At 41.5% G+C, this 25,947-nt stretch overlaps 2 protein-coding genes across 7 annotated transcripts in view; one reads left to right on the top strand and one right to left on the bottom strand.

Annotated features, from left to right (window-relative positions):
- Window positions 1–25,947, bottom strand: part of C7H10orf71 (chromosome 7 C10orf71 homolog) — a 79,199-nt gene that overhangs the window by 37,998 nt on the left and 15,254 nt on the right. For 2 of the 5 annotated variants that reach the window (XM_031505249.1, XM_031505250.2), the window contains exon 1: window positions 9,853–9,978. The exons of 2 other annotated variants lie outside the window; for them this stretch is intronic. The gene's annotated coding sequence lies outside the window, so the exon portion shown is untranslated. Of the gene's footprint in view, window positions 1–8,975; window positions 9,063–9,852; window positions 9,979–25,947 lie in introns of those variants that run through there. One more of the 5 variants, XM_031505254.2, reaches the window with a different exon arrangement.
- On the top strand, window positions 8,084–24,375 carry TMEM273 (transmembrane protein 273). Of its 2 annotated transcripts, XM_021539251.3 has the most exons (7): window positions 8,084–8,201; window positions 12,627–12,677; window positions 13,360–13,470; window positions 13,983–14,007; window positions 14,864–14,970; window positions 22,194–22,220; window positions 22,996–24,375. In XM_021539251.3, the coding sequence occupies exons 1-7, from the start codon at window positions 8,108–8,110 to the stop codon at window positions 23,037–23,039; spliced, it is 459 nt and encodes a 152-aa protein (XP_021394926.1). In that variant the 5' UTR covers window positions 8,084–8,107; the 3' UTR covers window positions 23,040–24,375. The 2 variants fall into 2 exon arrangements, with proteins under 2 accessions (XP_021394926.1, XP_021394933.1); XM_021539258.3 differs by lacking the exon at window positions 14,864–14,970.

Genomic DNA, 25,947 nt, shown 5'->3' with positions numbered 1-25,947 from the left:
AGCAGCCTCCAGTTTCTTTTATCACACCGAGTGGGATAGCAAGAGTTCACTGAAAAGACGAGGATAGTCTGAAGTGCCAAGGGGATATGGACACCCAGTCCATGGGATGCAACTGCACGAGGTACCTGATTGCCACAGGGCTTCTTTGGAAAATGCTGCATGAGCTTTGTAGCTCTGTAGAATGAGCCAAGCCCCTTTACTGGCTCTCTGCTCAGACTAACATTGCTGCTATGCTATATCTCTGTCCCCTTGTCTGACCTGATATCTGAAACTTAATCTAAAATTTCCTTAGCCTAAGAGCCCTCAAATATGCTTTACAAAATATACCTGCTTGTTTGGCATCAGTCCCTACATGCCCACCCCCAGACATGGTACTTTATAGTCCGCAGTTTAAGTGTGACCCTCAGTTTTGCATTTCCTTTCTCCTTTAACATGTCATGCCCCTTTTGCTGTAGTCAAAGGTGTCCCTGCCCCTGTTCTGTGGCCATCAGCATCCTCCTACAGCTATTTAAATCTTCTCACTTCTGGTACTGTCATTCCCTCCCTCCCCCATGGCCTCCCTACATCCCTACCCCCCTCAAATCCTGCTCCCAGCTTCACACAGAACCAGGGACTATACTAACATTTTCCACATTTGTCTCAGAAGTGAATAATGATCAGACTGGGCTTCCCTAAGTCTTGCATCCTTGCAGCTTTAAGTAAATACTGAAACCCCAGCTAAGCTGTTAATTATCCATGGTAAGTGCTGGTAAAAGTGCTTGTATTTCACTCCAGTAGAGGCTGCCAGGGTGAAGGAATGACCTCTTAATGCTGATCAAAAAGAACTTCATGGGGGAGAGTCCTGAAAGAAAAAAGACACTTTGTAATTTTACTGATGTTGTCTAAATGTTGCTGGATTGACATCCTACTGGTGACTTGAGTAATTTAGAAATCTTTCAGTCACAGAGAAAAGAGAATAAGATACTAAAGCAGTGACACACTAAACTGCACACATGTAACTCAGACTAAAATTTTTTCTACATGATTTAGACAAAAAAATGCCAAAGGAACATAATATATGAGGCACTGGAACTGATGAGGCACAGCAAGAAGTTGCCCAGAGAAGTTGGAAGTCCCCCACCCCTGCAAGTGTTCAGGGCTGGTTTGGGCTCTGAGGAACATGGTCTAGTGAAAAGTGCCCCTGCCCTTGAGAGAGGGGCTGAAACTAGATGATCTCTAAGGTTCTTTTCAACCCAAACCATTCTATGATGCTACCAAATGAACCCTTGCCTCCCTTAATCACAGTGTTAGACCATGTGAACATGTGGACCACTGAAAAATCTTCCATTTTCAACTCAGAAATTTTCCATCACTACAGCAGATGCTCACTGAGGGTTTTAGTAGTTTTGTCCATCTTTGGGCATCAGGGAAATAAATTTTGAACAAATCCTTCTGCTGCATCTGCATTCACTTCTAGGTGATAGCCAAAGGACTGGACTGGAAAAGGCAAAACCTCAAAAAAGGAGAAAACAGACAATTAGTACAGAAGATCCCAAGAGATGAGAATGAATCCAAGCAAGTCAAGAGGACATCAGTTCTAGCCCAGCCTGCATTTCAAGTAGATGGTTTTGATTTTCTGCAGCCAAAACATGGACATGTAGATGTGATCTCGTCCTCACTCCTCATTCTGCAAACCCTTGTTTAGCTGAACCCATAAAGAGACTTTGTGTACATGGGCCAGGCTCAGGTGCCAGCAAGCCCACAGAGAAAGTAAGAGCCCAAGAGAGGCAAAAGTGCACTTCAGACTTCCCTTGAATACAGGAGTCCCAACCTAAGCTAATATCCATGTACACTGAACAGATTTATACAAACCCTGCAAAATTCACACCAAGAGATCAGGGCTAATGTTATGTGCACTGCTTCCACCTCTTCCCTGGGGGAGAAATAGATGAGTTTGTCATGATGTCACTTGTGCCTCTTTATAGCAATCCTGAGAACCTACATTCCACTTTCTATTTTACCCTCCCTGATGCTCCCCCTCAACCAAAGCCCTCAACAGCATGGTTTTGGAATGACAAATATCTTCACAGGCTTGAGTGACTGCAGTAACCTCACATTCCCTTTCCTGGTGCAGCTTGCATATCACAAATTCACATAGTTCGAAGTCAGCCCTTGAATACTTCACATGCTGGTTCTGCTGCTTCCCCCTATGGCATCAACACCTTTAAGCAACCCCATGTTGCCCCTGACCTGGTTCATCTGATATGCTTTAGGCTGATAAACAAGGACAGTGCCAAACAAAAGGGAAGGAAATCAAGAAAGATGTTATGGCCAAGCTCTTGATTTCTACAGAGCAGTGAAGAAAAAATTTACATAAGCTGCCATCAGCAGACCACCTTGCATTTGTTGTCCACCACCTAAAGCTTTTAGGGATATCTTCAAATTAATCTAATTAACTAAGGGCTCTCTGTGAGGGGAACCAGGGGTGTAGGAGCCTGCAAGCTCAATAGAGATAGACAATGCAGGGGAATGGCATCTACCAGAACTTGTGGTGCTGCAAGGATTTAGTGAGGAAGGCAGTCTTGTTTCAGATCCCTCCCATAAGATTAATTTGGGCTGTGATGTAGGCAGACGTTAGTACACAGTAAAAGCTGAATGCCTTGGCTGTCACTTGATCAGGCATAGTGATGATTTTACTAGCAAAGTGCCTCTGCACTGAGCTGCTGCTTCTGCTAACTGCCTATCATTAACACTACCTCCGTAGGAAAGACTTCAGGCCTCATCCATCAGAAAAATAATATAGCTTAGATCCTATAATATTCTAAGATTCTAACTATCTTAAACCATAATGCACATACTTAAATTTCTGTTGAAGGAGTTAAAACAAGTTTTTACATCCCTACATCTATATATAAGGGTTTAAAGAAAGAAGGGAGGTAACATATTTAACTCTCTTACTTCAGCTACCTAAATTTGAATTTTAGTGCCATTCTTCCTTTGACTATAAACATCTTTCCACTCAGTTTGGCAGACACAGCCCTTCCATGCACAGATGATATATCTGAACGCCCCTGTCAGAGGCTGAAAGCTTTCGTTTTCCATAGAGCAAAAGGACTGTTTTCACAGGCAGATAATGTAATCTATTTCGGGGAATCTGCATGGAAATGAATGCTGAATGGTTGTTTAACCTGGTGTTTATGAAGATGTCTAATGACTTTTAGTGCTTTTAGATGTAAAAGAAAAAAATCATATTTCTAATCCCAAATAAGGGACAAGCTTGTTTATGCCTCTTATATTCCATTAAAGATGCAACATTTGCTTTATGTCAAGAGAAGTCCCAGCTTCTTTAATGCCTTCTATAAGTGCAAATATTAGCTGGCACTGAAATGGGATTCAGTTAAGATCTAACGTCATGTCACCAATATTGCTCATGTTATAAAGAAAGTGGCAATTCTTTTGAATAGGAACTGCATGGCTTGTTCAAGTAACTCCACTCTATGTACATTCAAAATTGGCTTCTGACAACAGGATTTCAAAAGTAAAGTGCAACATATTTGTACATGCGAGGAAAAATATAAATGAGCTGTAGGAGAGCAGTTGTCCACTATTCACTAGGCATAGGTGCCCTTGACTAGCAGTCTGACAGCAAAAGCTTCCTTATCACTAAAACAAACACACACACCCAAAACCACAAGCTGAACATTTCTACCCAGAAACTAACCAGGCTTTCTTGTAGAAGTTACATATCTCACATTTCATATCCCCTCTTTTGATGGTTGAATTGACTAGCAAAAGAAAAAAAGAACTCCCTGGATACATCATTTTTTTGCTGTGACAGTGCAATGGATCATTCTGTTCTCTGGTTACAGCACATCATGAGAATGCAATTCAGTGGGTGACCCAGCCAAGAGGGGATAACAGGGACATGAACTACCTGAATTACCACTCTTATGGAGCACTGAATCTACATTTTCGCAAAGGAACAGCTGTTTTTCAAGAGTTCATTCCTCATCAAGACATTCAACCTTTCCACACTTACAGCATATTTTCTTTGAAGATTTAGCCTGTTGAAAATCCTGCCTTACACCTGGAACAGGAGAGACAGAAAAAGTTTCTTTTACTCCACTACCTACATTCTTTAGTAGATCATTTGGAGGAAACCGACCATGGTTTCCCTTTAATAAAGTCCAACATGCTTATACAGAATACAGATGGAGACGAAATGCAAGAATATTGGATGGAAAATGGACATATTTTATCCTTTCCTCTTGCTCTGACTGCATTTTTCTCCTCCTCCACACACACCATCATCAGAGAGTAAGCTTCTAGCCATTTTCAGAGGTTGCTTAGGAACTTTTTAAGTTATCATCATACTCGTTAAAGATATTTTAAGACACAGTTGAGTGTATCAGAATATGCAACAATGACAAAGCCAGGCTGCCTGGCATGTTTTGTTCATGCAGTATGAATACCTACATAGGAAAAATTCCAGCAGTGCTGCCTCAGTAAAAAACTTTATCAACAAATGCCCCTCCAGTAACTGAGATAACCAGAGGACCAGACAATATCATCCAGTGAATACTGGAGCCCCTCATTTAGGATCACCCAGTCCAAAACTCACTTCTCAGAGAGCCAAACTCTCTCACAATTACTTTTTTTCATGAGCTTTTTGGGATTGTTTCTTTCTCCTGTAGCATCCCAGTTTCTCTGGCACTATATAAGTACTACAATATCTCCACTGGGACTTACAGTGCTTCAGAAAATATACAACCTATGGGATCTCCTCCTCCAGTTGCTCACTCAGATTTCAGCAATGAAACAAATAATGTAGAGACTGCTTCAGCACTGTCTTTCCTGATGTACACAAGTACATCATTTGAGTACATGTCCCAAGGCTTTTTTCTTTGCCTCCTTGCACTTCTCTGAGTTGGTAACAGAGCCAAACTATAGTGTCCCTCAAGTAAAATCCAGAAAACATGTTTTTAAAATGTACCATCATCTCTGTAACATAACGCATTACTTTACATGGAAAAGGAAAGAGAGAAGGAGGGGAATAAAAAAGGAGCAAGCCTGGAATGCCAAATGGTTTCCCACAGTATTCCTTAACACCAAGGGAGGAAAGCATTAAATAACTGGTGCAGGCGTGTTTCCCTTTGTTAACACACCCGACATCTGTGATTCTGCTGCTTGCTGCCATGTGGAATCCCTTCCAGTTGTCCCAGCCTCTCAGAGTCCTGACAGAGGGAGTGATGGAGAAAATAGCAAAGGAAGAGCAGCTGTGAGTTTTCAAGCATAGTTTCCATTTGTTCTGGATGCCCATAGCAAAACCACCTTGATTTTTTGGCAGTAGCCGGCCTGAACATGTTTCCTTCAATTTGTTCCATGATGTGACATGACATGTTACTGGAAGGTAGCACATCCACACACACCAGACTGCCTGAGGTTGTCTAATCACCATGGTATCCATCAAACAAAGTGCACAAAATCTTTCAATATTTTTCTAAAAATATTTTTCAATTAGACTCAAGATTTACTTGGCCACACTCTGAAAGAATATATTTGAACCTGAGGACTGGATCTGTGTGATGATGAGCTCTCATCAAGAGCTGTTAATGAATCAAAGGAAATGACCCCTTGGATCTGATCAAGGAACAGTTTCACTCCTGTCTAGCTGAAGTGGCCAACACAGCTCATTGAATCCTGTCAACAGGATGTTGACATGAGTCAGCCAGCAATGTTTGCATGGGTCAGTCTGTAACAGAATATTCTGCTTATATAGGGTGCTTCTTTTTGATTTTTCACTTTGAGACTGCATCCCATTGCACTGAACTGACTACTTTCTTTTCAAATAGTTTAGCTTGCCATTATTGAGAGAGCTTTTCTATATCTGTCTGTCTGATTTGCCCTGCTGAAATTCTTCATTTCACAACATTTAGTTTTTTTAATTTTTAAGAGAATCTCCTTTTTGAACCCACAACTGTCATGGCACCCCATGCTATCCTACGCTGTTGCATTGGTCTTTGTTTCATCCTGTTCAGTGCCATCTGAATCCATTTTTTGCCCATAGAATGAATTCCACAGAGAATCAAAGTTGGCCAGGACAGATTTGTTTTGAACCTCAGATGGAATAGAAGGAACAGCATTTTAGTGTGTCTCTAATTACAGCCACCATGACAGTTCATATGTGTAGCAATAAAAATAACCATAAACCTACCTAATCATTAAAGTAAAGCAAACAGCTCCTCTCTGTATCATCATACACAGGTACTGGAGTTGCTAATAAACCAAGAGGAGCACTGAGGCACTGGAGTAGCATCTTTCCTATCTCCACAGTTTCTTAAACAACTTTAGAGGCGTATTTTTATTAAGTATATGAAAGGCAGATGATCTTAAACCTCAAAAAGAGTCTGTATAATAATTGTGTGCTCTTCTAATGCTCTCCAAAGACCTATTCAGAGTCCATTCTGAAAGACAATAATATATCAAGAACTTCTGCAAACTTCCTCCTAATGAACACATGCCAATTTGAGACCAAGAATTCTGGCCTCGGAGGACAAAATAACCACTGCACTTAGTCTCTGGGTGTTTTGCTACTTTATTTCAGAGTGATTCAAAATCTAATTAAATTTCTAAACTCTAATGAAATTACAGAAGAAAAATCATTTAGGATTATATTATATACAATTACTCACAGCTGAAAATTACAGTTAGCCTCTTTCACCATGATAGGGTCTCCTGAGAAATCCTTGTTATTCATATAACATATAAATCTGACATTACTCCCACTATTTACAGGTCGAAGGTAAAAGCAGAATTAATTAAACATATATATCCTGCCCAGTGGCTGGATGGTGAAGAACAGAGGGAAGGTTTATAATGATGATGGTGCTTGAAACCACATTTCCCAATTTGGTCAAGAATCAGAATAAACCTATTACAAAGCAGGATTATATTGTCTGTCTTATTCTGGTGAGTGCTTTTTCTTGCTGGAGATATTCTGTGAACAAGAACAGTGAAGATTACACAGTCAGCTGTGTGCAATCACCTAGCTAGGTTCTTTGAAGCATTCATGGAAAAATAGCAATGGAATAAAGCAAATAGCTTTAGAGATTTCGTCCAAATACTCAGATGCTTAGTTCTTTCTTGGAAATACTAAAACTACTTGAGACTGCTGATTTGGGCCAGTAGAAGCAACAAAAACCAACCAATCCAAAACAAAGCAAAACCACCCCCCCCAAAAAAAAAAACAACCAACAACCAAACACCAAAACAAAACAAGCGAGCTGACATTCCTGTTTTTACTTCTAGAAGAGGTTTTCAGGATCCTTGAAGCATGGGATCATTTGCAGATGAAACATGAGGATCCTGATATTTCCCATCCAGCTGGTGCAGAGATTTTTGTTTGCTTGGTTTTGCTGTTTCCAGCTCTAATCCCATAGAGAACCAGGAGCAGAGAAAGAACAAAAATGGACCACACACACATACACGTGTGTGTACACACCAACACTACAGGTCAAAGCAGAAACAAATACTTTCTATGATATCTGCCACACTCAGTCAGTTGTATCAATGCTTCACACAGCAAAATAGGACAGGGGCATCAAGATATTTTTCCTAGGAAGTTAGTGTCTGGGAACTGGCTTGCAGTGGTTTAGCAGCCATAGTGTGCTGCTTCTCTACTCCTGAAAAAGCTGATTATGAAAGGGAAATATTCAAATAAGTGCTCTGCTGAAAACATGATAGTATTCAAGTTGAGTTCATAAGAAAGCTAGCAATGCTGAAAGAGAATGCCTCAGAAAACTTTTGTAAGACAGAAAATCCACTTGGTTATCCACGGATTTAGAAGATTTCAGCAGAAACAAATTCACTATGGTAGGATGCTTTTGATATGCAAAAATAACTGTTCCTGTTTAAAGATGCCTTAGAGAGCAAAACAGTTGACCAGGCTGTGACTGTTGGCTGTCCATCTTCTTCAAACATTTTCAAGTTTATTTATGTATTGAGTTGAAACCCAAAAAAGGGAACTTCTGTTTGCAAATCTAACTACTCAGGATGTGACTGTAGTTTCTCAACAATCATGTGACCTACTTCAGCTTGTTTTTTCAGTCACTGCAGATGAGCAAAATTCATGAACACTTGGGTGCAACCATTCTGTTGTCACAACTTCATAATGACCTTACTAACAAGCTGGAAATCAGCACCAACAGCATTTCTTCTCTTACGTAAGTGATCTAACTTATTTGTTTTCCACTCTGTCTGAGAACTTTTATTCCTGAGCTTGATGGGCTTATTTATTCCCTAGCTTAATTGTCTATATCTTGTGTAAAACTCTGTTTCTTGGAGAAAAAAAAACAACAACCATTTGTTGAGCCAGAGGGGTACTTTGCTGAGTATGCTAGCTCACATTTCCTATTCTGGGTGCAAAGGGCTCAGCTGTGCACGATCCAAAAGGCAGAGTGAATAAATGGCTGCAGCTTTGCAGATGTGATGAGCACCTGCTGAGTACCTTGTTTAGTACTTTTTGTTTTTGTCTCCCTGTACAGGAAACAGTATTTCAGTCGAGTTTGAGGGAAAATTGACCTGCGTGCATGCTGACTGCAAGCTGCTTTTGGACTCTCCCTTACTGGACTTTCATGGTCCTGACTCACACTGCTTCTAATGCTCCCTGCTGGCCCAAAGCAGGGATTTCTCACAACCTGTTTTTTACTTCATTCTTACTCATCTCCACGCTGTGCAGGGAAGTGGGGCTCATGGCTAGGAAGCCTCAGCAGGGGTCATACGAGCATTGGGACAGCGCTGTCTAACGCGGAGTGGGGAGCTGGCAGCAGTTCAAGGGGCTACTGCCGTCCCCGTAAGTTTGTTAAGGGGGAAGGCACCACCCTCTGGTGGCAAAAGCCTCAGCTTTTACCTCCTCCCGTACTACCCTGCTTCATGCAGACATTCACAGAAAATTACCATCTACGCTTTGGGAATCCCGCAGGAGCAGTTTGCCCCACCTGAGACATGCAGACGGGTGTTTCCAGCTTGCATCCACTGGATATCCTGTCCTGCCTCACCTTCTGCAAAGCTGTCCACAGATCTGCAGCGGTGCTCTACCCTGCCTCTGGGGCTCCCAGAGATTTCCTTCCTTTCCTATTTGCTGCCTCCATTATAAATGGCAGCGAGCTCCTGGCTGCTGCAATGCCACAGGACTAGCCATTATCTGTTGCAATGAGGAGAAATAAGAGTTGGTGGAGGAAGGGGAAGAAAATTGGAAGCAGGAGGTAACAAGCAAAGGAACCAAGGCCAATGCTGTGTACTTGGAAAGACGAGGCACACATTGCTGTTTATCACTGCAGGTTAGGGCTGGGAATGGTTTACAACGCCTAATCCGGTGGGGAAATTGAGCTCTTCCTGCTCCCTGATTTGATGTCCAAATTGCATTCTGCACCGTTTTCCTGGCTGAGGTGACCTCTGGGCAAGGGCACCGCGTGAGCGGAGCTGCGTCGCAGGGAGCCCAGGCACAGCAGTGACACAGGCACAGCAGTGACACAGGCACAGCAGTGACACAGACACAGCAGTGACACAGGCACAGCAGTGACACAGACACAGCTGCTCTCTCTTGGCTCAGCTCTACGTGCAGCAAGGTCTGGGGAGGGCTGAGTCCGCCCAGAGTGGCACCGAGATCCCGGCCCAGCGAGTTTATCTGCGGCTCCATCGCCCGCTCAGCAGCTCTGCCCTGCCGCGGCAAGCGCCGCTCTGTGTCACCGAGTGTTTGCGGCCGCAGGGAGAGCTTCCCGCTGAGGGCCCGGCTCCCCGGCGCATCCTCCGCTCCTCTCTCCTGCCCCACCTGTACCGGGCCCATCCGCGGGCTGCTGTGCCAGCAGCACTCACCACGGCGCTCCGCGGCGGCTGGAGGCTCCCGCGGCGGGCTCCCGGCGCTGCCGGAGCCGGGGCGCATCCCCAGCGCTGCGCGCACCGCGCCCCAGCCGGGACACAGCACAGCGCGCGGAGCGCCGGCTTCCAGCCCCTCTGAAAAATGATCCTCGAGTCACTCGAGCGTGGGTATCAAATTCATCTGCTAGGCTCCTCCACACAGGGGCAAACACTCTGCAAGTCCAGAGGGTTTATTCAAGGCATGTTAGTCTAAACTCCCGACAGCGAGAGTCAGAAATCCAGCACAGGGACTAGAGCACTGCCTGGGACTAGAGCACTGCGGGGTTTAAGCCATCAGTTCTAACCCACCCCAAATAGGAGGTTTTTGTACATCCCCAAAAGATCTAAATTGCAGATAAGATAAAAATCAAACAGAAAAACGTGTATTTGCAGTAGTTAATCCACCTATTTCCGCCCAAGAAAAAACTGAAACAAATAGAATTCACCTAACACAGTCTTTGAAAGCAAGCAGTATTTAAGCAGCATCCAGTAAATGATATTAAACCTTAATTAAAAGCATATTGAAAGTATGAATTGAAAATATTCTCTTTAGTCTTGTGGGTTTTCAGGAATTTCCCTCTCTTTTTAAAAAGAAACTAATAATTTAATCTCAATATATTAAACTGACCTACATAAAATATTCCATGTAAAATATTATTTCTGCCATAAAACACATAATCTGTCACTGGTTTAATTCCATTAGAAAGCATACATTAAGGTCTTTGTATTATGATCATTAGGATAATAAAAGTAATACAATATCACTTTTATTATGCTTGAATTTAAAACATTTTTCATATGAGCACAAAGAATAATTAAGGGGATAGAAGAAAGGTGTTTTTTTAAAATTTATAATGAAATAAAATCACAGGCGAGAGCAAAGAGACTAGTTTTTAATACGGAAAAACCAGAAGCTATGCTTTTTGTGCCCACTGTATAGCCTTAGAGCTTTTTGCTCTTTTTAAATTTCCTTATCTTTATAACTTTGATTTTGGTCGTTTAGTATAGTCAGTATAAGCATAGATTCTCTATCCCTTGCAACTCCTTTTCTGAGTGTCATGGAGGTTTTGGATAGAAAATATTTCTGCTTGTACAAAGTAAATTCCCAGACATTTTCATTATGTAGAAGAGTTTGGCAAAAAAAAAAAAAAAAAAAAAAAAGGACTTTTAGCTCTGAATTATAGTTCCCATTTTTTTTTTTTTTTAACTCAAGCTCTTTTCCAGATTTTTGAAGCTTGATTTGTAATTTATTAAGATTTTGGAATAGAAATGTGATTTCAGACCAGGAAATAAAAATAAATCTGTTATAAACCACCCAGTATATCAGATTTTTTTGAGATTTTTTTGGCATAACTCTGGAAGCCCCAGGGCCCACACTCAGCTCAAGAGTTTTAGTAGTCTGAAAAGCAGATAGAAGATTATTTCTGTAAATCTACCAAAATGCCTTGTTTTGGAATGTAAGGACTATGCATCAAGCTTAAAAGTAGTCATGTTTCTAGCATTCATTTTACTGGACAACAAATGAAAGAAGACCCCAAAACCTCGAGAAAATAAAATTCTTTGTCCACAAAATGTGGAGAGGAGGAGCTGGGACATACAACGTTGGACACCTCAGCGGTAGGAAAACTAAGTGCACTTAAGACACTGCAATTCTACTTGGCTTTCAGCCAGACAACACTCCCTCCCAGTCTGTGGTGGGGAATGCCAATGAAAAGATGATGTTGTGTGCAAAGCGGCTGTGTCCCCTCCAGGTGCCCCATGGACTGTCACCCTGCCAAGGAGTGGTGACTTCGTGTTGTGCCTGAAGCTCGTGCAGGAGGCAGGAGCTGAGCAGCACACAGGTGTAGAATGCAGGAGTCATATCTGCCTTCAAAGCCTTCTCATGGTCCAGCATCTCATGCAGCTACATCAGTTACATCATTTGGAGCTACTTAAAAAGGCCTTGGTGGAAACATCCTTTACTGAAAAAAACATTTGAGTGTACATTTTAAACAATTTTCTGTGACAACCAAGCAACATTAAAAGTAAATACGACCTCTCCTTTTTCTCAGTTTTTAAAAAAAGTTGATTCTGTTTTCTTGCTAAAGTATTTAGCAAGAAAATGTTTAAATGTTTTCTGTAAAGCCACTTCATTCTGGGGGCCTGCACACTCTGAGCATCGGGCACCATGGCTCAGTGACTTTATGGAGAAGGGAAGGGCCAGGAGGTGTCCCATGAACAGGGCATTTGGTATAGAATTCTCTGGAAAGGTTTGTTTCCAGCCTACAAAATTTGCTTGCAAGAGGAAAAGACTCTTTTCTGCCAGCAATAAATTACATTCTGAAGACTGGAACTCCAGGCAGGATTTGGATTCATGGGAAAAGGGGTGTTGGGCTATGCCATATCCTCAGTTATTAGCGTGTTTTATTAGCTTTAGTGCATCTGTAATCTTTTCCTTGATTTATAGCATCTTCTCTTGTATATAGCTTTCTGGCTTGCAGTGACAAAACATGGAATGGAAACAGTGCTAAGGCAACACAAATTTTTGGAATTGTATTTTCTCTTCTGGTCAAAAACTGGCACAGTGTGGCCACATCTCTAGGATGCCCTCATTAACTTGACTGATAACATTTCACTACTGCAGGAAGCCTTGAATTCTATCCTAAGATTTCTTAGAATCAACTATCCCCTTGAAAATGGCAGAAATGACATTCTGCTCAATGTCCTAACAGGCTAAAATATTTCCATTCCAGATTTTTGGAGAGCAAAAGTACATGCTTCTGGAAACCCAGAGGAGGAAATAGGTGAGTTCATGGTGGGATTTACACATCCAGACAGGAAATTAGAGGTAAAATAACAAAACTGAATGTCCTTAGAAGACTTCATATACTTTTTAGGTGTAGAAGATAAACACTGTGAGTTTGTAGTTGCCTATGCTGCAGAGTCCAGAGCATGGGACTCAGATCCTGAACACAGGCACCCCCTGCCTGACATACAACCCTTATGTACACACAGTGATGCCAAATCACAAGACATAGTTTACACTTTCCAATTCCCCTTCCTCCCAGCAAAGGCTTACAGAGGCAGAACAGCTGGGCAAGGCAGGAGGCGAGGGACAGGGAGGTGGATATGTGCATATCTGGGAGCAGCAATAACAGTTTGGAAGGATGCAGATTGGCAAAGGAGTGTGGATGGGGGATTTTGCTTTTGGGGTATTTGTAAAGCCCTGGTTCTAAAACTCAGCTGAGACTGGCACACACTAAAAGCTGAAGTTGTTCATTATCAAAAAACAGCCTTGAGCCCCTTAGCCACAAGTTCACATGGCTTCATTTTATGCAGAGATTTTAAAGAATAGACTCAGAGTCTTCTCAGGCACCTACTCTGGCTCAGCATTTTTTTTTTTAGGGATGTGTTACATCTGAAACTCAAAGAATGTATTTATTATGTAAAGGCGTATACTCACTGAGTTGTTTTCAATATTTGCAGATTACACATATGTTATTATAGGAGTTACTCTGGGAGCAGTTCTAGCAATCGCTTTTGTAGCAGTAATAATCTGCATGATCAAAGCCAAAATGATTGACAGTGACTTTGGAGGTAAGACAAAATACTCCTTATCCCTTTTCCATAGATCTGACTCTCCTCATCTTCTGATACAGAAGATCTTAGCATCAGTGTTAGCAATTGTGTATGTACAACACCTCACAGGTTTTCCTGTGAAGAACTATTTTAAGAGTGTCTGAATTGCTGGACTGCCTAGAACTGCAGATTCACATTTCACTATAACCAAGTCTACTCTTTAGCCTCAAAGTTGTTTCTCATGATACCCAGGGGATATGCTACAACCAAACTCAAACCAGACAAAGTATTAGCTAAAACACAGCTCTGAGAAAATTGTCATGAGATATTCCAGCTGGAAGAATCAATAAGGGCTTAGGAAAGTTGCATGACACAACCAATATCAAAGAGTTTTGCCTCAGAAAGGATGGCTGGATCTTTTCCAGCTGTAACTATGTAATCCTGGTTGCCTCCTCACAAATTCTGTGGAGGCCTATCACCACTCTGTTCCTTGATTCTCAACTAACCACATTTTCCTCTTCTCACTTTAGAGTCAGATGGCAAAATGGAAAGAAGGTAAGAGTCATTGTGTTTTCTGATTTCTCTCTCATTATGCATGATGCTTCCCCATGTTGGAATGACTTCACATAACACACATGCCAAGCCTCTAGAGGACTGGGATATCTAGTGAATCTGTATGGGAAAAGGAATTTTCTTCTGCTTTTCAACATTTCAGAAATACACAAGAAAACCCAGCAGACTGAGATTCTTTTTAAAATGAAAATCCTCCAAACACTTGTGATGAAGCTTCTTTTTTGTTTGTTTGTTTGTACTATGCATAATAACAACAAACTCTGGACAAATGTCTTCTTCTAAGGTTACTGTGTCTGCATCCCAGTTCTGAAAACTCCTTTCACTCTGGGCTCTTACATGTCAGGGTCATGCATTGATCATTCCTGCTGGGAGGGATGCCTCTTTGCCCTTCACCTTCCTCCCCCTTACCCAGAAACAGTAAGGCCATTTTGGGTTTGAGCGCCTGACCAGTCTACCAGCAATTTCTGTGCATAAACCTGAAAAAGATTAGGACTATGTACGATAAGGTCAGAAGAACAAACATAGAATACCTGTTAAATTTTACTATGCTTTCAGGACAGTGTAGACAGAACAACGAACAAAGTCCTGAGAAAGAGCTAAGCCAGAACAGAAAAGCCAGAGACCAGAGTCAAGAGAAAAGGGAATAAAGGGATGAGAGGGACAAAGACAAGAAGAAACACGGAAGGCAGTGGTAGATTTACTGCCTGGAATGCAGACAGGATGATCTATGAATTGTTCCACACTGGACTTCTCTAGCTCACTTTGCTGTTTATTATGTGTCGTATTTTCCTTCAGAGACAGACTGAACATTTTTTACATCATCCTCTTATCTTTCTAGGGAAGTGAATGACTTTGTGGTGGCAGCAAAATTTAACATCTTTAATGGTGACCTTACATTGACCTCTTTGATATTTCCTTATCCTGTCTGCAGGCATTTGCTAAAAGGTAGAGTGAAATTTCCAGTTTCATGACAAAATTCTGGTCTTAAGGCTTAGAAGTGTGACACAACACAGAAACATTTTGCCTTAGAGTCACTGACACTGAGAGAAACTGTAATTCCACAATATTTTGGGGCAAAACTATTTAAGTTAAAGATGACACTTTTATGGCTGAGTAGAAAAAAACTTAGAAATCCACTGCCACTTCTTAATCAGTGTACTTTTCAATTCTGCTGTGGTAATCAGTAATTTACTAGCAAATCTTTGTTCTCATTCCCTTCAGGGCATCTATGTATTACTCTCTGGTAGGTCACTAAGGGATTCTATAATGCTGGTAATAATCTGTGGAAACAGAATAGCCTTCTACCGGTTTTGAGGAAACCTCTGGCAGTAAAAATACTACCAGAGCCTATAAACATTTAAAAATGCCCCAAATAAACTAATATTTAGTAGGATTTATTTAGGTCACCAGAGACACATATGATAATTAGGTCTAAATTTATTTTACCTACTTGCTTCAGTTCCCTAAGGAATTCTAATTTATGAGATTTTTAGACCTGTGGCTAGTCCTACAAAACCCTCTGATAAAGTGAAGTCCATTATCTGAAATCACCTGGATTATTCCCCACCCATACAGCCATCCTGAATCCCTCAGGGAAAGGGAACCTGAAACCTTCATGATGGTGTTAGGAGACACCATCCCTTTAGGACTGGAGAGGAGAACTGGCAAATCTTCTGCAAACAGCTTCACTTTCTGTTTGACCAGGGATGATTATTAATGCTTGTTCGGGAAAAAAATACTTAATCCAACTGATAGAACACTCAACCAAATTCACCTTCAGCCAAATTTTGTTTTAAATTTTACATCATTATTCCTACAAATGCCACCAGCCACTCCATATTTCCCTAGCTGGGAAATACTCCAAGTGGGCACTACCCAGCACTGCACTTCCACAGCCAAAGGAGTTGCTCAGCCTCGTACCAGCTGAAGATCTTGATGCACACAATCATCCTCTGTGTCAGAACCCCAATTACCTGGTACTGAACATAACTGACCCTTTCCAAGAACAGATTTTCACTAAAATCAGGAAATATTCGGATGCATCCCCCTTGATAATTTCCAAAATACTTAAAACACAAGTGCTTTGATACTCACATGATACTGACAGCTCATTGTGAGATAATTAACAGAATTTACCACTTTATTTAGTCAGGTACATAACATTAAGATTTAAACAATCAATTCACAATGGGTTGCCCTTAAACTCAACGGGATATTTACGAACACTTGAGAAGAAAAAGGCTTGAGGCAAGATTCTGTCAGCCAACAAAACAGCAATTTATATGTCAACTGACAATTATTTAACGTCCTCTTTTTTAATTAATAGCTCATGTCAGTATCAAATGCCATCTTGGTGTAAGCTTGGTAAATTATAATGCCTAAAAATTTCATGCAAGTTTAATGTATTCATAAAAATGTCTGGGTACATTTAATGCTGGCAATATTTTGAGTTAACTACAGTGCATGTCAGCCAGATTTATTTTGACAGGAGACAAAGAAAGAGACATACAGAGACAAGGAGAAGGGTGGAGAGACACAGAATGTTTAGTAAAAAGGAAAAGGTATATATTTTAAATCTGCCACAAATGAATCTGTTGCCAACATATCCAGGCAACAGCACACACAAAATTCCCTATGCCATTCACTGGGTTCTACAGGACTCCATGTAAATAATCCAGTAGAAAATCAGGTTCTAAATGCAATACACAGGTTCTTCTGATGTTTTATGGAAGAGAGGAGGAGCATGGGAGATGCTTGCCAAGTGTATTGGTGATTTTCTTTTCCTATCCAAAGCCTCATCTAAATAGTCTCTTATATTTTCCCTCCTGACTTTTAAAGGACCAACTTCTCTCTCCTTTGCTAGACTGTGCTTGAGAAACACAGGATACTTTTGAGAATTGTAGCATTCTTTAGATGAATGGAACAGGTCTTAGAATGTTACTGCACTTTGAAAGCCTCTAATATGTTCTAAAAATCACCAAAAACAGTGCCACACATTGCATAGGAGGGGAAATCATCCACTTGGAAAAAATAAACATCACAGATTGATGGCATGGAAAAGACTAGGTTTGGGCAATTGTGTGCAGGTTTCAGTGCTGGGCTGCAGTTTCTTCCAACTACCAGAACTGTGGCAGCCTAAACATCTGAACCAGGAGTCTTTTCCCTAGCATTTTGTCATGTTCAGGTCTGTAGCCTGACAGGCAGGGACAGTGAACAAGATCTGATCTAAGAACATAATATCCTTCATACAGGTTTAAAGTCAGATAGAAAGACAAAGATCTTGTTTTGGAGATGAGAAAGAGTTCTTTCTGATCCAAACTTGGTCTACAACACTGTGAATTGCAGAACACATAATTTAACAAACAGGAAGCCAAAAACATAGATGTGAGTCCCATCACTTCCAAATGTGAGACACAGTCTGTCCAGTCACTGGAGTCTGAGCTCATAAATAAATGTAACTGGAGATCTAGTTTTGATGCTAGAATGGGTACTTGAAAATGCCACATGTGGAAGTCCTTTGAAAAATGGTCCCTAAATTTACAAACCAAAATCCTTAAAAAATACAAATTGAAAAAAAGAGACTTTACCCTTGTCTGAGAGTGTCACTGAAAGAGTGATGCATAAGGGAAAAGGGTGAATATGGACAATATGGACAGCACAGGTTTCCCAGGATGCTGGGCACTGAAATGCATTGCAGCCTCTCACATACAGTGCCAGGTATTCACAGGAACACTAAGTTCAGCCCACAGCCTGGCAGCAAGTTGCCTGCATCTATCCTTACTCTCCTAAAACAAGCCTATTTTTTCTTTTGCTGTCCCAGTAATATTTTAAACCATCAGTTTGATCTTCTTGGATCTGTTGCAGACCAGTCACGTAGACTCAGCAGAATCTTTGGCACCTCTGTGTGAATGGATTCTCTTAACATCCCTCAGTGGTGCCCTAAGCTGTTCTTTCACTTGCCATTCTTGGTTTCCCAAGCAGACCTTCACAAGATCTTTCATTCTGACAAGTAGGATATTCTACATACAGTTCAATCATCACATCAACAAAGTTTTCAGAAATTGTCAGTGGTTTACATAGAAGGAAAAACAGAGTGAGCAGGGACACTTAACCTCTCCAGTGATCCAAATAAGCTTTGCAAAATCAATCACAAATTATTCCTGTGAGGTCTGTTGTCACTACAGAGCCTCTCTTCACATTGCCACCATGACCTAAGACCAGCAGTGAAGAACTGTCACAAGAAGGGGAGTGGAAGACAGCTTGGAGGGCTCCAGTCCTCTTATGCACAAGTGCATCTGCACTTCACTGAGTAGATACCACCTGCACAAGACAATTGCGGCTCTGTTGATACACCAGAACACACCCAATTCCTCTCTCAGCACTGTAAGGAGTAGTGGGTGGCTGATAGGCTGAAGGCTGTATTCACTGCTTTAGGTTTCCTCAGCATGCATACTGGGAATTGAGTTTAATGGAAAATATTTAAAGCTTCACAAATGCCATAATAATGCATGCTATTGCAAATAAATTTAAGGATGGGTAGAGATGATCTAAACAACTCCATGTGAGTGCAAATGTTAAAAAATGGGCAAATAATCTCAGCAGAAATAGCTGTCTCAACTCCTTGTAATATACATTTGCATAAATAAAATGTCAATATCCATTCTGTGTTGAGGCAATAGTCACCAGTGACTAGAGTAATAAACTGTTTTTTCTTCCTAATTCTGGCACTGCCCTGGCTAGCTGAACTTGTTCTTCTGAACAACCTTGGACACGTCCCTGGCTCAGGTTACCCTTTCCATAAAATGAAATTAATCTTTTTATCACACACTTCAAAATCAAGGACATAAAGCTTTGCACTATGCTGGGGACAGCAGGCTTTAAAAAGCAGCAGTAAGACACTCTGTAGGCTCCCAGCTCCATTCCTGGATTGAGGGAATACACACACAGCCCCTGAAAGACAGTTTATATATATATATATATATATACACACAACACACATATTTATGGCACAAACTGCTAGGGAGAGATTAATTCATTAAACCCATTTCAATGACACTGTATACCTCAGTGATGCCAACTATGAGCCTGATGGGCAGAGCCACACTTCTGGCTATTTTTTGCTCCCCTGGCCACCCTCCACATTCCCTGGGAGGGCACCTGGCCCAGGGCTCCTGTTCTCCTCTTGGATCTGGGGACTGCCTTTGTGGTTGACCTTTTCACAGCTGCCAAACAGGGAAGAAATCCTTACTCCTTCCTACCCTTCTGCACAACTGTTTGGGGCTAGTCCTGAATAGCTCTAAATTATTTGATTGTAGGAGTTGGTGCCAAACCTGCCAAATCAGGAGAATGCTTTCCTGGTAATATTCAGACACCTGTCAGAGGCAATTCCTTCCACCGCCGTCGTGGTCGCTGCTGGCAAACATGCTGGTGCAAATTATTCCAGCACTGGAGGAGTAATTCTACCCTTCCCTAGAGCTGCTGCAAGTCTGGATACAAAAAAAAAGACAAAATGTTTCTGAAGAGTACACTCTTCACCCCTGTCAGCAGGCACCCAGGGTAACTCAAGGATTAGATGCCACCGAGCAAAGAGCCTCCTGCTCCCTGGCAGCACCAGTCTGCCAAACAAACTGAGTAGCTTTGTGCTGCTAGGGCTTGTCGGAGAAGTGACAACATGGGATTAGCTAGGAATCAAGCTGCTATCATAGCTAAAGGACAGCTTAAAACCAACACAAACCAAGGCCTCTTGGTGCAAGAGGCTCAGGAGTGCCGCAGGTGTTAGTCAGACAAGAACAGCATCGAATTGGAGCTCCTGCATGCTCCAACTCACAGGTTTTTCTGTATCACATTTAATTTCTGTACACAAGTTCCCACTAGACTTATGAAAAAAGAATCACCGATTTCAGATCCTAAGAATTTTTGTCAGTGCCATCTCAGAAAACACAATTATTTGCAGATCCTTTTTTAAGATCATGTGTAGAGTCTATCGCATAATTTTATTTCAGTTCCCTGATCTCCTACTGTCCAAGAGTTCTGCCTTGAACAACCTGCACTAAATATCAGCATAGCTATTTGTTTTTCTCCTGATTGTTGCTTATAATCATCCACTCTCCATATTCCATGTGTACTTTACAGCCTGGTGTCAGAGCACAAATAGCAAGCTGAAAGAAATCAATGAGTAACCACCAAGGGATGCTGACTTCTGCTGCAAGTGCTCGGGGATCTGTGGTATACTTCTCAGCAGTTTGCAGAAGTTTATGGGCTTAAAGGTTTTCCATATGGATTTAAATGGGGTTAAAAGACACTTTGCAGAGACTCACAGAGTCAATGGAAAATTTGCATGGTCTTATAAAGGAAAAACACTGCCTGAAAACTTGTTAGATTTTTGTGTGTGTTTCAGTGTGTGCATTAAAACAGCACCTGGCTGACTCTCAAGTCTTATTTACTATACAGACATTGAAATGCTTGTGCTGGCACAGGAGAGGTGGAAGCTGGGAATAAGAAGAATAACTAACCCTGTAGGCAGAAATGGACATTTTAAAGTGTTTGTGAATGAGCTTCCATGACTCCCTGAAGCAGAGCAAAGCACAGGAGCAAAGGATGTCCCATGTCTAGAGAAAGGCCTGCTTCTCTTCTCCCCATCCCAGCACAGCTGTATGTTCTGCTCAGGCAGTCACCCTTCTCTACTCTCTCAGGGAACTGGCCCTGCCAAAAATTAATGTGGTAGAACATGAAAATAATCTTCAGGTACCAGGCTGTTCAAGGATATCTGGCACAAGGGAAGTGCAACTGAGGTGCCAGGGAAGGCTGGACTGTCCTGTCTTGCAGGAACTGGCATTGTCAAAAATGGGAAGATTGCCTGAGAGCATCAGCAAGATGGCCATTATCTCAGGGTAGCATTGGCCTCCCAACCAATCTCTTCTTTTCTCTTTATATATGCAGAGAATTGAGTTAGGATTAGACCACTTAGGAACTGCCCTTACTAGCAGTTCTCTGCCAGCTTCTTCTCCTGTGACACAGGCAGGAGAACCTTATCCAATGCTGATTCACCTCAGTTTGACCACATCACTTTGCACTGGCCTATTCTGTATTAATCTGTTGTTAAAAGTGGGGGAAAATACTGTATTTTTTAAATTGGCTACACATCCAGACAAAAAAATGTAGCACTTCACAGGCTAAAGTCTGTTATTTTTTGTGAAGAAATTTTTGACAAGTTCATAAGCACAACCTATATCAGGTCCCTGGTTATGTTTTGAAATGCCTCTCCTTTCTGGGAAAGACCTGCCACAAACTGCAACAAGCTGAAAAATATTATTGCATAACTGATACCTCTTCAGTAATGTCAGAGCTGTGTCACTAAAAGAAATACCTTGTGTGTGCAAAGTGCCAGACTAGCACAGGCAAAGGAGGGCTGAAACAAGCCCCAGGTACCTCCAGTGTGGTCAGCAGGCAAGCAGGCAGGTAGAGATGAGCCTTTGTCCTTGCATTCCAGGAGCAGACACTTTCTGTGGCTGCCCTGGAAGCTCCCAAGGGCTGGGCAAAGCAGGCAGAATGGGAACATAGCTGTGCTGACTCACCCCAGCCCCAAACCAGAGAAAGAAGGGAGGAAAAACAGCAAAACAGAAAAAATGCCTCTGGTTCCAGCCTGTGCCTCACTATATGGTCTCCCATGCACTGTATGCTCAAGTCAGACTGGAAGGATGAGAGTCAGAATCTTACAGACACTAACAGGGCAGTGAATTCCACGTGAACAGAAAATTTTGGCAGAGCATTCTGAAAGACACGAGTGACAAAATTTCTCTCAGAGAAGGAAAAAAGGCTGAGGCAAATTATGCAAAGCATGGATTGTCCCTGCCCACCAAATCTCCTGTGACAGTTTTCTTTAGCAAAGACACCAGAAAATGCTGGAGTAGTATTGTAGGAATGGGACTACGATGAAGTTCATTTCCCTGTGGAGTAGTGAAATTTCATATAAACAAGTCGAGGGCTACAAGACAAGATCAAGTTCCCAAGCACTGACACTAGATGGAGCAAAACTGAATAAAAGATTCAGAGTAGTAAAGAAAAGATAAAAAAGTTCCTGCAACTCTAATGTGTTACTTATTTGAATTCTCACCTTTCATTATGGCTCTGAAAGTCACAATTAATAGCTCACTCTTTATACTTTGCAGGTCAAACACAGGATCGAGCCAAAACAGGTAAGTTTTGGGGGAAGGGGTGTGGTGGCACAGGGAGTGACAGTAGTGGGCAGACCCAAGGTTGCAGAGGCACCTCCAGCGAGGGAAAGGTCCTGGAGCACTAAAGGCTGTGGGGTGACCCTGAGCCCTTGCTGACAGCCCGGATCTGCTGGGCACTCACTCTGCACGGGCCAAGGCAGGTCACTGAACCGTGCTGTCCCACAGCCCCCCTGAGGCTTACCTGGAGCTCCCTGGTGCAGGGCCAGGCACACTGCGAGGCTGGCTGCCCTCTGCAGCTGCCCCACGGCAGCAGGCACTCCACCCATTAACTCCTGGGAAGATGCTCCACAAAAGGGATCCAGGAGCTGCTCCCCACTCTGTGGCAAGGCAACAGTGGGAAGCGCCCCAAATGACAATAGTCCAGGGTCTGCAATACAGGGAGCCCTGGGATGCTGCCTGAAAAGGCATGGCTTGCTGCTAGTGGATTCCTAGTGGCAGTGACAAGGGCATCTGGAAGTCACCACAGCAGCCACAAGCATGCATTTGCTCTGTTAATTCACTTGGGAAAAACAGATGCCTCCAAAGGTACAAAGAAACATCTAGTAAAAGAAAAGGTAAGTGGAAGGAAATTCATCAATGTAATTCCAACATCTCCATTAAAATTTTTTCTAGAATTCCTGTGATTTTTATGTATCTCCCAGCTCAGCTTTTACAATGATGTTTTACCTGGGATAATCCAGGTAAAACCAAAGCCAGAGAGTTATTGTTAATCTGTGATTTTTCTTTCTTCTCACAGATGACAGCAATGCAATAAGAAACCAAAGTACAAGAGATCAATAACCCTTTTGCAATCAACAGTTACCACGTCTGAGGATCAATAGAAGTCTCTTGTGCACAGGCAGGAATCTTACCAATACCAATCCTTTTCTCTGTTCTTTAGTTGAAAGGCTGATTGATTGTTTACAGGAAGAGCTTATAGTGCAGCTAACTTCAATAACCTGCACCCAAAAGGCCTGCAATCCCCCTCAGCATGTCTGTGAAGATGTGTGAGGAAAATAAAATAGATGGGTTCTGTTCACTAATAGATCCTCTTTATTCTGTGATAAGTATATGATTGATTTCTAAAGTCAGTTAAATATCAGGTATTCAGAAAGGTGGCAATATAAATCAGCAGCAAAATGCATGGTCATACCCATATTTCAAGATAAGTAAATAAGTATTTCAGCAACTTGGAAAATCATTCATTTGAGGTTAGAACAAAACAAGGCTTCTCATTTATATCAGGATAAGAAAATAATTCATTAATTTAAAGTTTTATCTTTTTTAGATCTAGAACTGATCCTTTTGTAGGTGTTAGTGATGATTTAAACAATTTTAAAATTAATTATGGCAATTTAAAATTAAAAATTCCTTTTAGAAATGTTTTTTATGTTCTGTTGACACTTCATGTCAACACTACAAACAAGCTAATCTGTTATTTCCAGAATTTCCTTATCCATATTTCTTTAGTATAAAACAATGCACTAAGTTCAAACAGAATTTGTGAATAATTTCAGTTTCCCAGCACCTTCATTCTTGTTTTAGCCTTATATGTTCTGATGGACTTGATTACATCAAAATTGCTTTGCCTGGCTCCAATTATAAGCTTCTTACAGTGGGAATGATGAGAAGAAAAGTTAAAGCTTTGTTTCTGAACATTTAGAGTAGTTTAGATAATTTAAACCCAAGTTATTCTGTAAACACTTTCCAACTTTTAACAAAGCTTTGAGTCGGTGGCTTTAGTTTTGGTTCAGAAAATAATGCTGTAGATTCTATTCTGTTTAATCCTGTTCTTTCAAGAACGCTGTACGTAACATACTATCATCACAAGGTGCAAGAAAACAGGGAGATTTTTGTATTTCAACCCAGGCTTTTCTTTCACCTTGTGAAAGAAAGGGCAGGCAGTGTCAGCTGTGAGAGCTTTGGGAACTCTTGGCCACCATCATCTGCTATTCCTACAGCTTCTCTCAGGAAACCCAGCAGAACTTCAAGGCTTGGGGGCCTCAGGTAGACAGCATGCCAAGTGAGTTAAGTAATATCCCAGTATTTCACAGGCAGAGCTGCATGTTGGAGCATTACAAGATGACTCCAAACAGGATGTTACACTATTTTATTGCAGCTTAGCATTATCCAGACCCAGAGACCACAACCTGTAAATAAATAGGATCTTCATAACCTTTTAGCTCAAGCCAATGTCTATAGACATATAGGCTTTTTAAATCTCTCACTTTGCATACATTTTTAAAGTTCACTTTTATACCTGTTTTGGCTTTCAGTGTGGCAGATCATAATAAAAATAATAAAGTTATTTCCAGCTCTCCACTAATATAAGAGATTTAATCCAAACTAAAAAAAAAATAATCAATTGTAAGACTGAAGTCCAACCTAGAAATTCTGAGTGTTATTAAGAAATATCAATCAAAAATCATGGAGACAAGGGCCTCCTGTCCAGTAATCAACTTTCAGATCAGGCAGAGCTGATGTGCTGGGTCAGGGACTTAGAGGAAACATGCTGTTAGAGCATAAGAACAGATATATCAGAGTTTTGTTTTTATAAAGAATAAGCTACTGTACTACTTGTAACTAACTAAAGGGATCTCAATATAAGCATTTTTTGACTTTCACAAAGCAGGTCATTTGTCAAATGTGCACAGGAAACTGGATAGTAATTTTTGCACACATTCTGAACACCAAAACGTAAAATTTCTTTTGACAGAAGAATGATAAATTTGAATACTTTCCCTGGTTTCCTAGGTGTCTGTTACCCATTTCGGTAACACTGCAGTTCATTAGCAGCATTTGCTAACAGATAAACTAAAGCAGTAATGTGATACTTGTAAGTAATTTTGTGTACATGTGTAAGTGAATAAAGCATCTTGTAAGGTATCTGTTAATTGATTTGCTTCCTGCAGTATCATTTTAATTAAGACTTGGAACAGAAGAGAGAGCATGTGGTCAGGGAGGAAAGCTATCACCTTCACTTATTTGTGTGAACAAATGTTTCAGTACACATCATTTCAGTACACTATGGGAAATAAAAATAAAAATAAACAAGAAATGCTAAGCTACAAGCAGTAGAGGAGAAAGGCCTGGAGAATTAAGGTTGGTAATCTTGAACAGACAAATGTGCTGGGGTAGTGAATAGATTATGATTTCTTAAAACCTTTTGGTGTGTGCCTTGGCTCCTGGGGAGAGGGGGAAGGATGAGAAATACTGAGACAAGGCAGCTGGGCACAAGGGACCCTCAGAGCTACTGCTTCTGTTCTGAAAGGTTTGGGCACACTTACATGTGGCTGCAGACTTTTGCCACCTCAGGGAGTTGCTGTTTTGTCCATTCCTACAAGCAGCTTTACCAGCACCACTTGGAGCATCAGCAGCTTCTAAATTCATGCCAAACTGCACACCAGTGCTTGGAATTAATCAGTGAAGGAAAACTAGATGAAAAATTAACATCTGGGAGGCATTCAGTCAAAAGACTGAACAAAAGACACTGTTAACACCACAAATTTTTGATGAAGGTTGAGCCCAGGCAGTCAACATCCAGCAGAACAGGCACCTACCTGCACTCACCTGTTTGCCTGTCCAGCACAGGTTATGCCTGTCCATGCTACACACCCCGTGCTCTCCCTGAGCTCAAGGGCATTCCCCTGAATGGGTAACAGTGGAAAGCTCTTTGCAGTCAGGGTTTGGACACATGCCCCAGCATGTC

This window comes from Lonchura striata, chromosome 7 (genome assembly GCF_046129695.1).
Source record: "Lonchura striata isolate bLonStr1 chromosome 7, bLonStr1.mat, whole genome shotgun sequence".
In the NCBI taxonomy this organism is placed as follows: Eukaryota; Metazoa; Chordata; class Aves; order Passeriformes; family Estrildidae; genus Lonchura; species Lonchura striata.
Note: the sequence above shows the minus strand (reverse complement) of the source record. Positions and strands in the feature narration are given on the sequence as shown.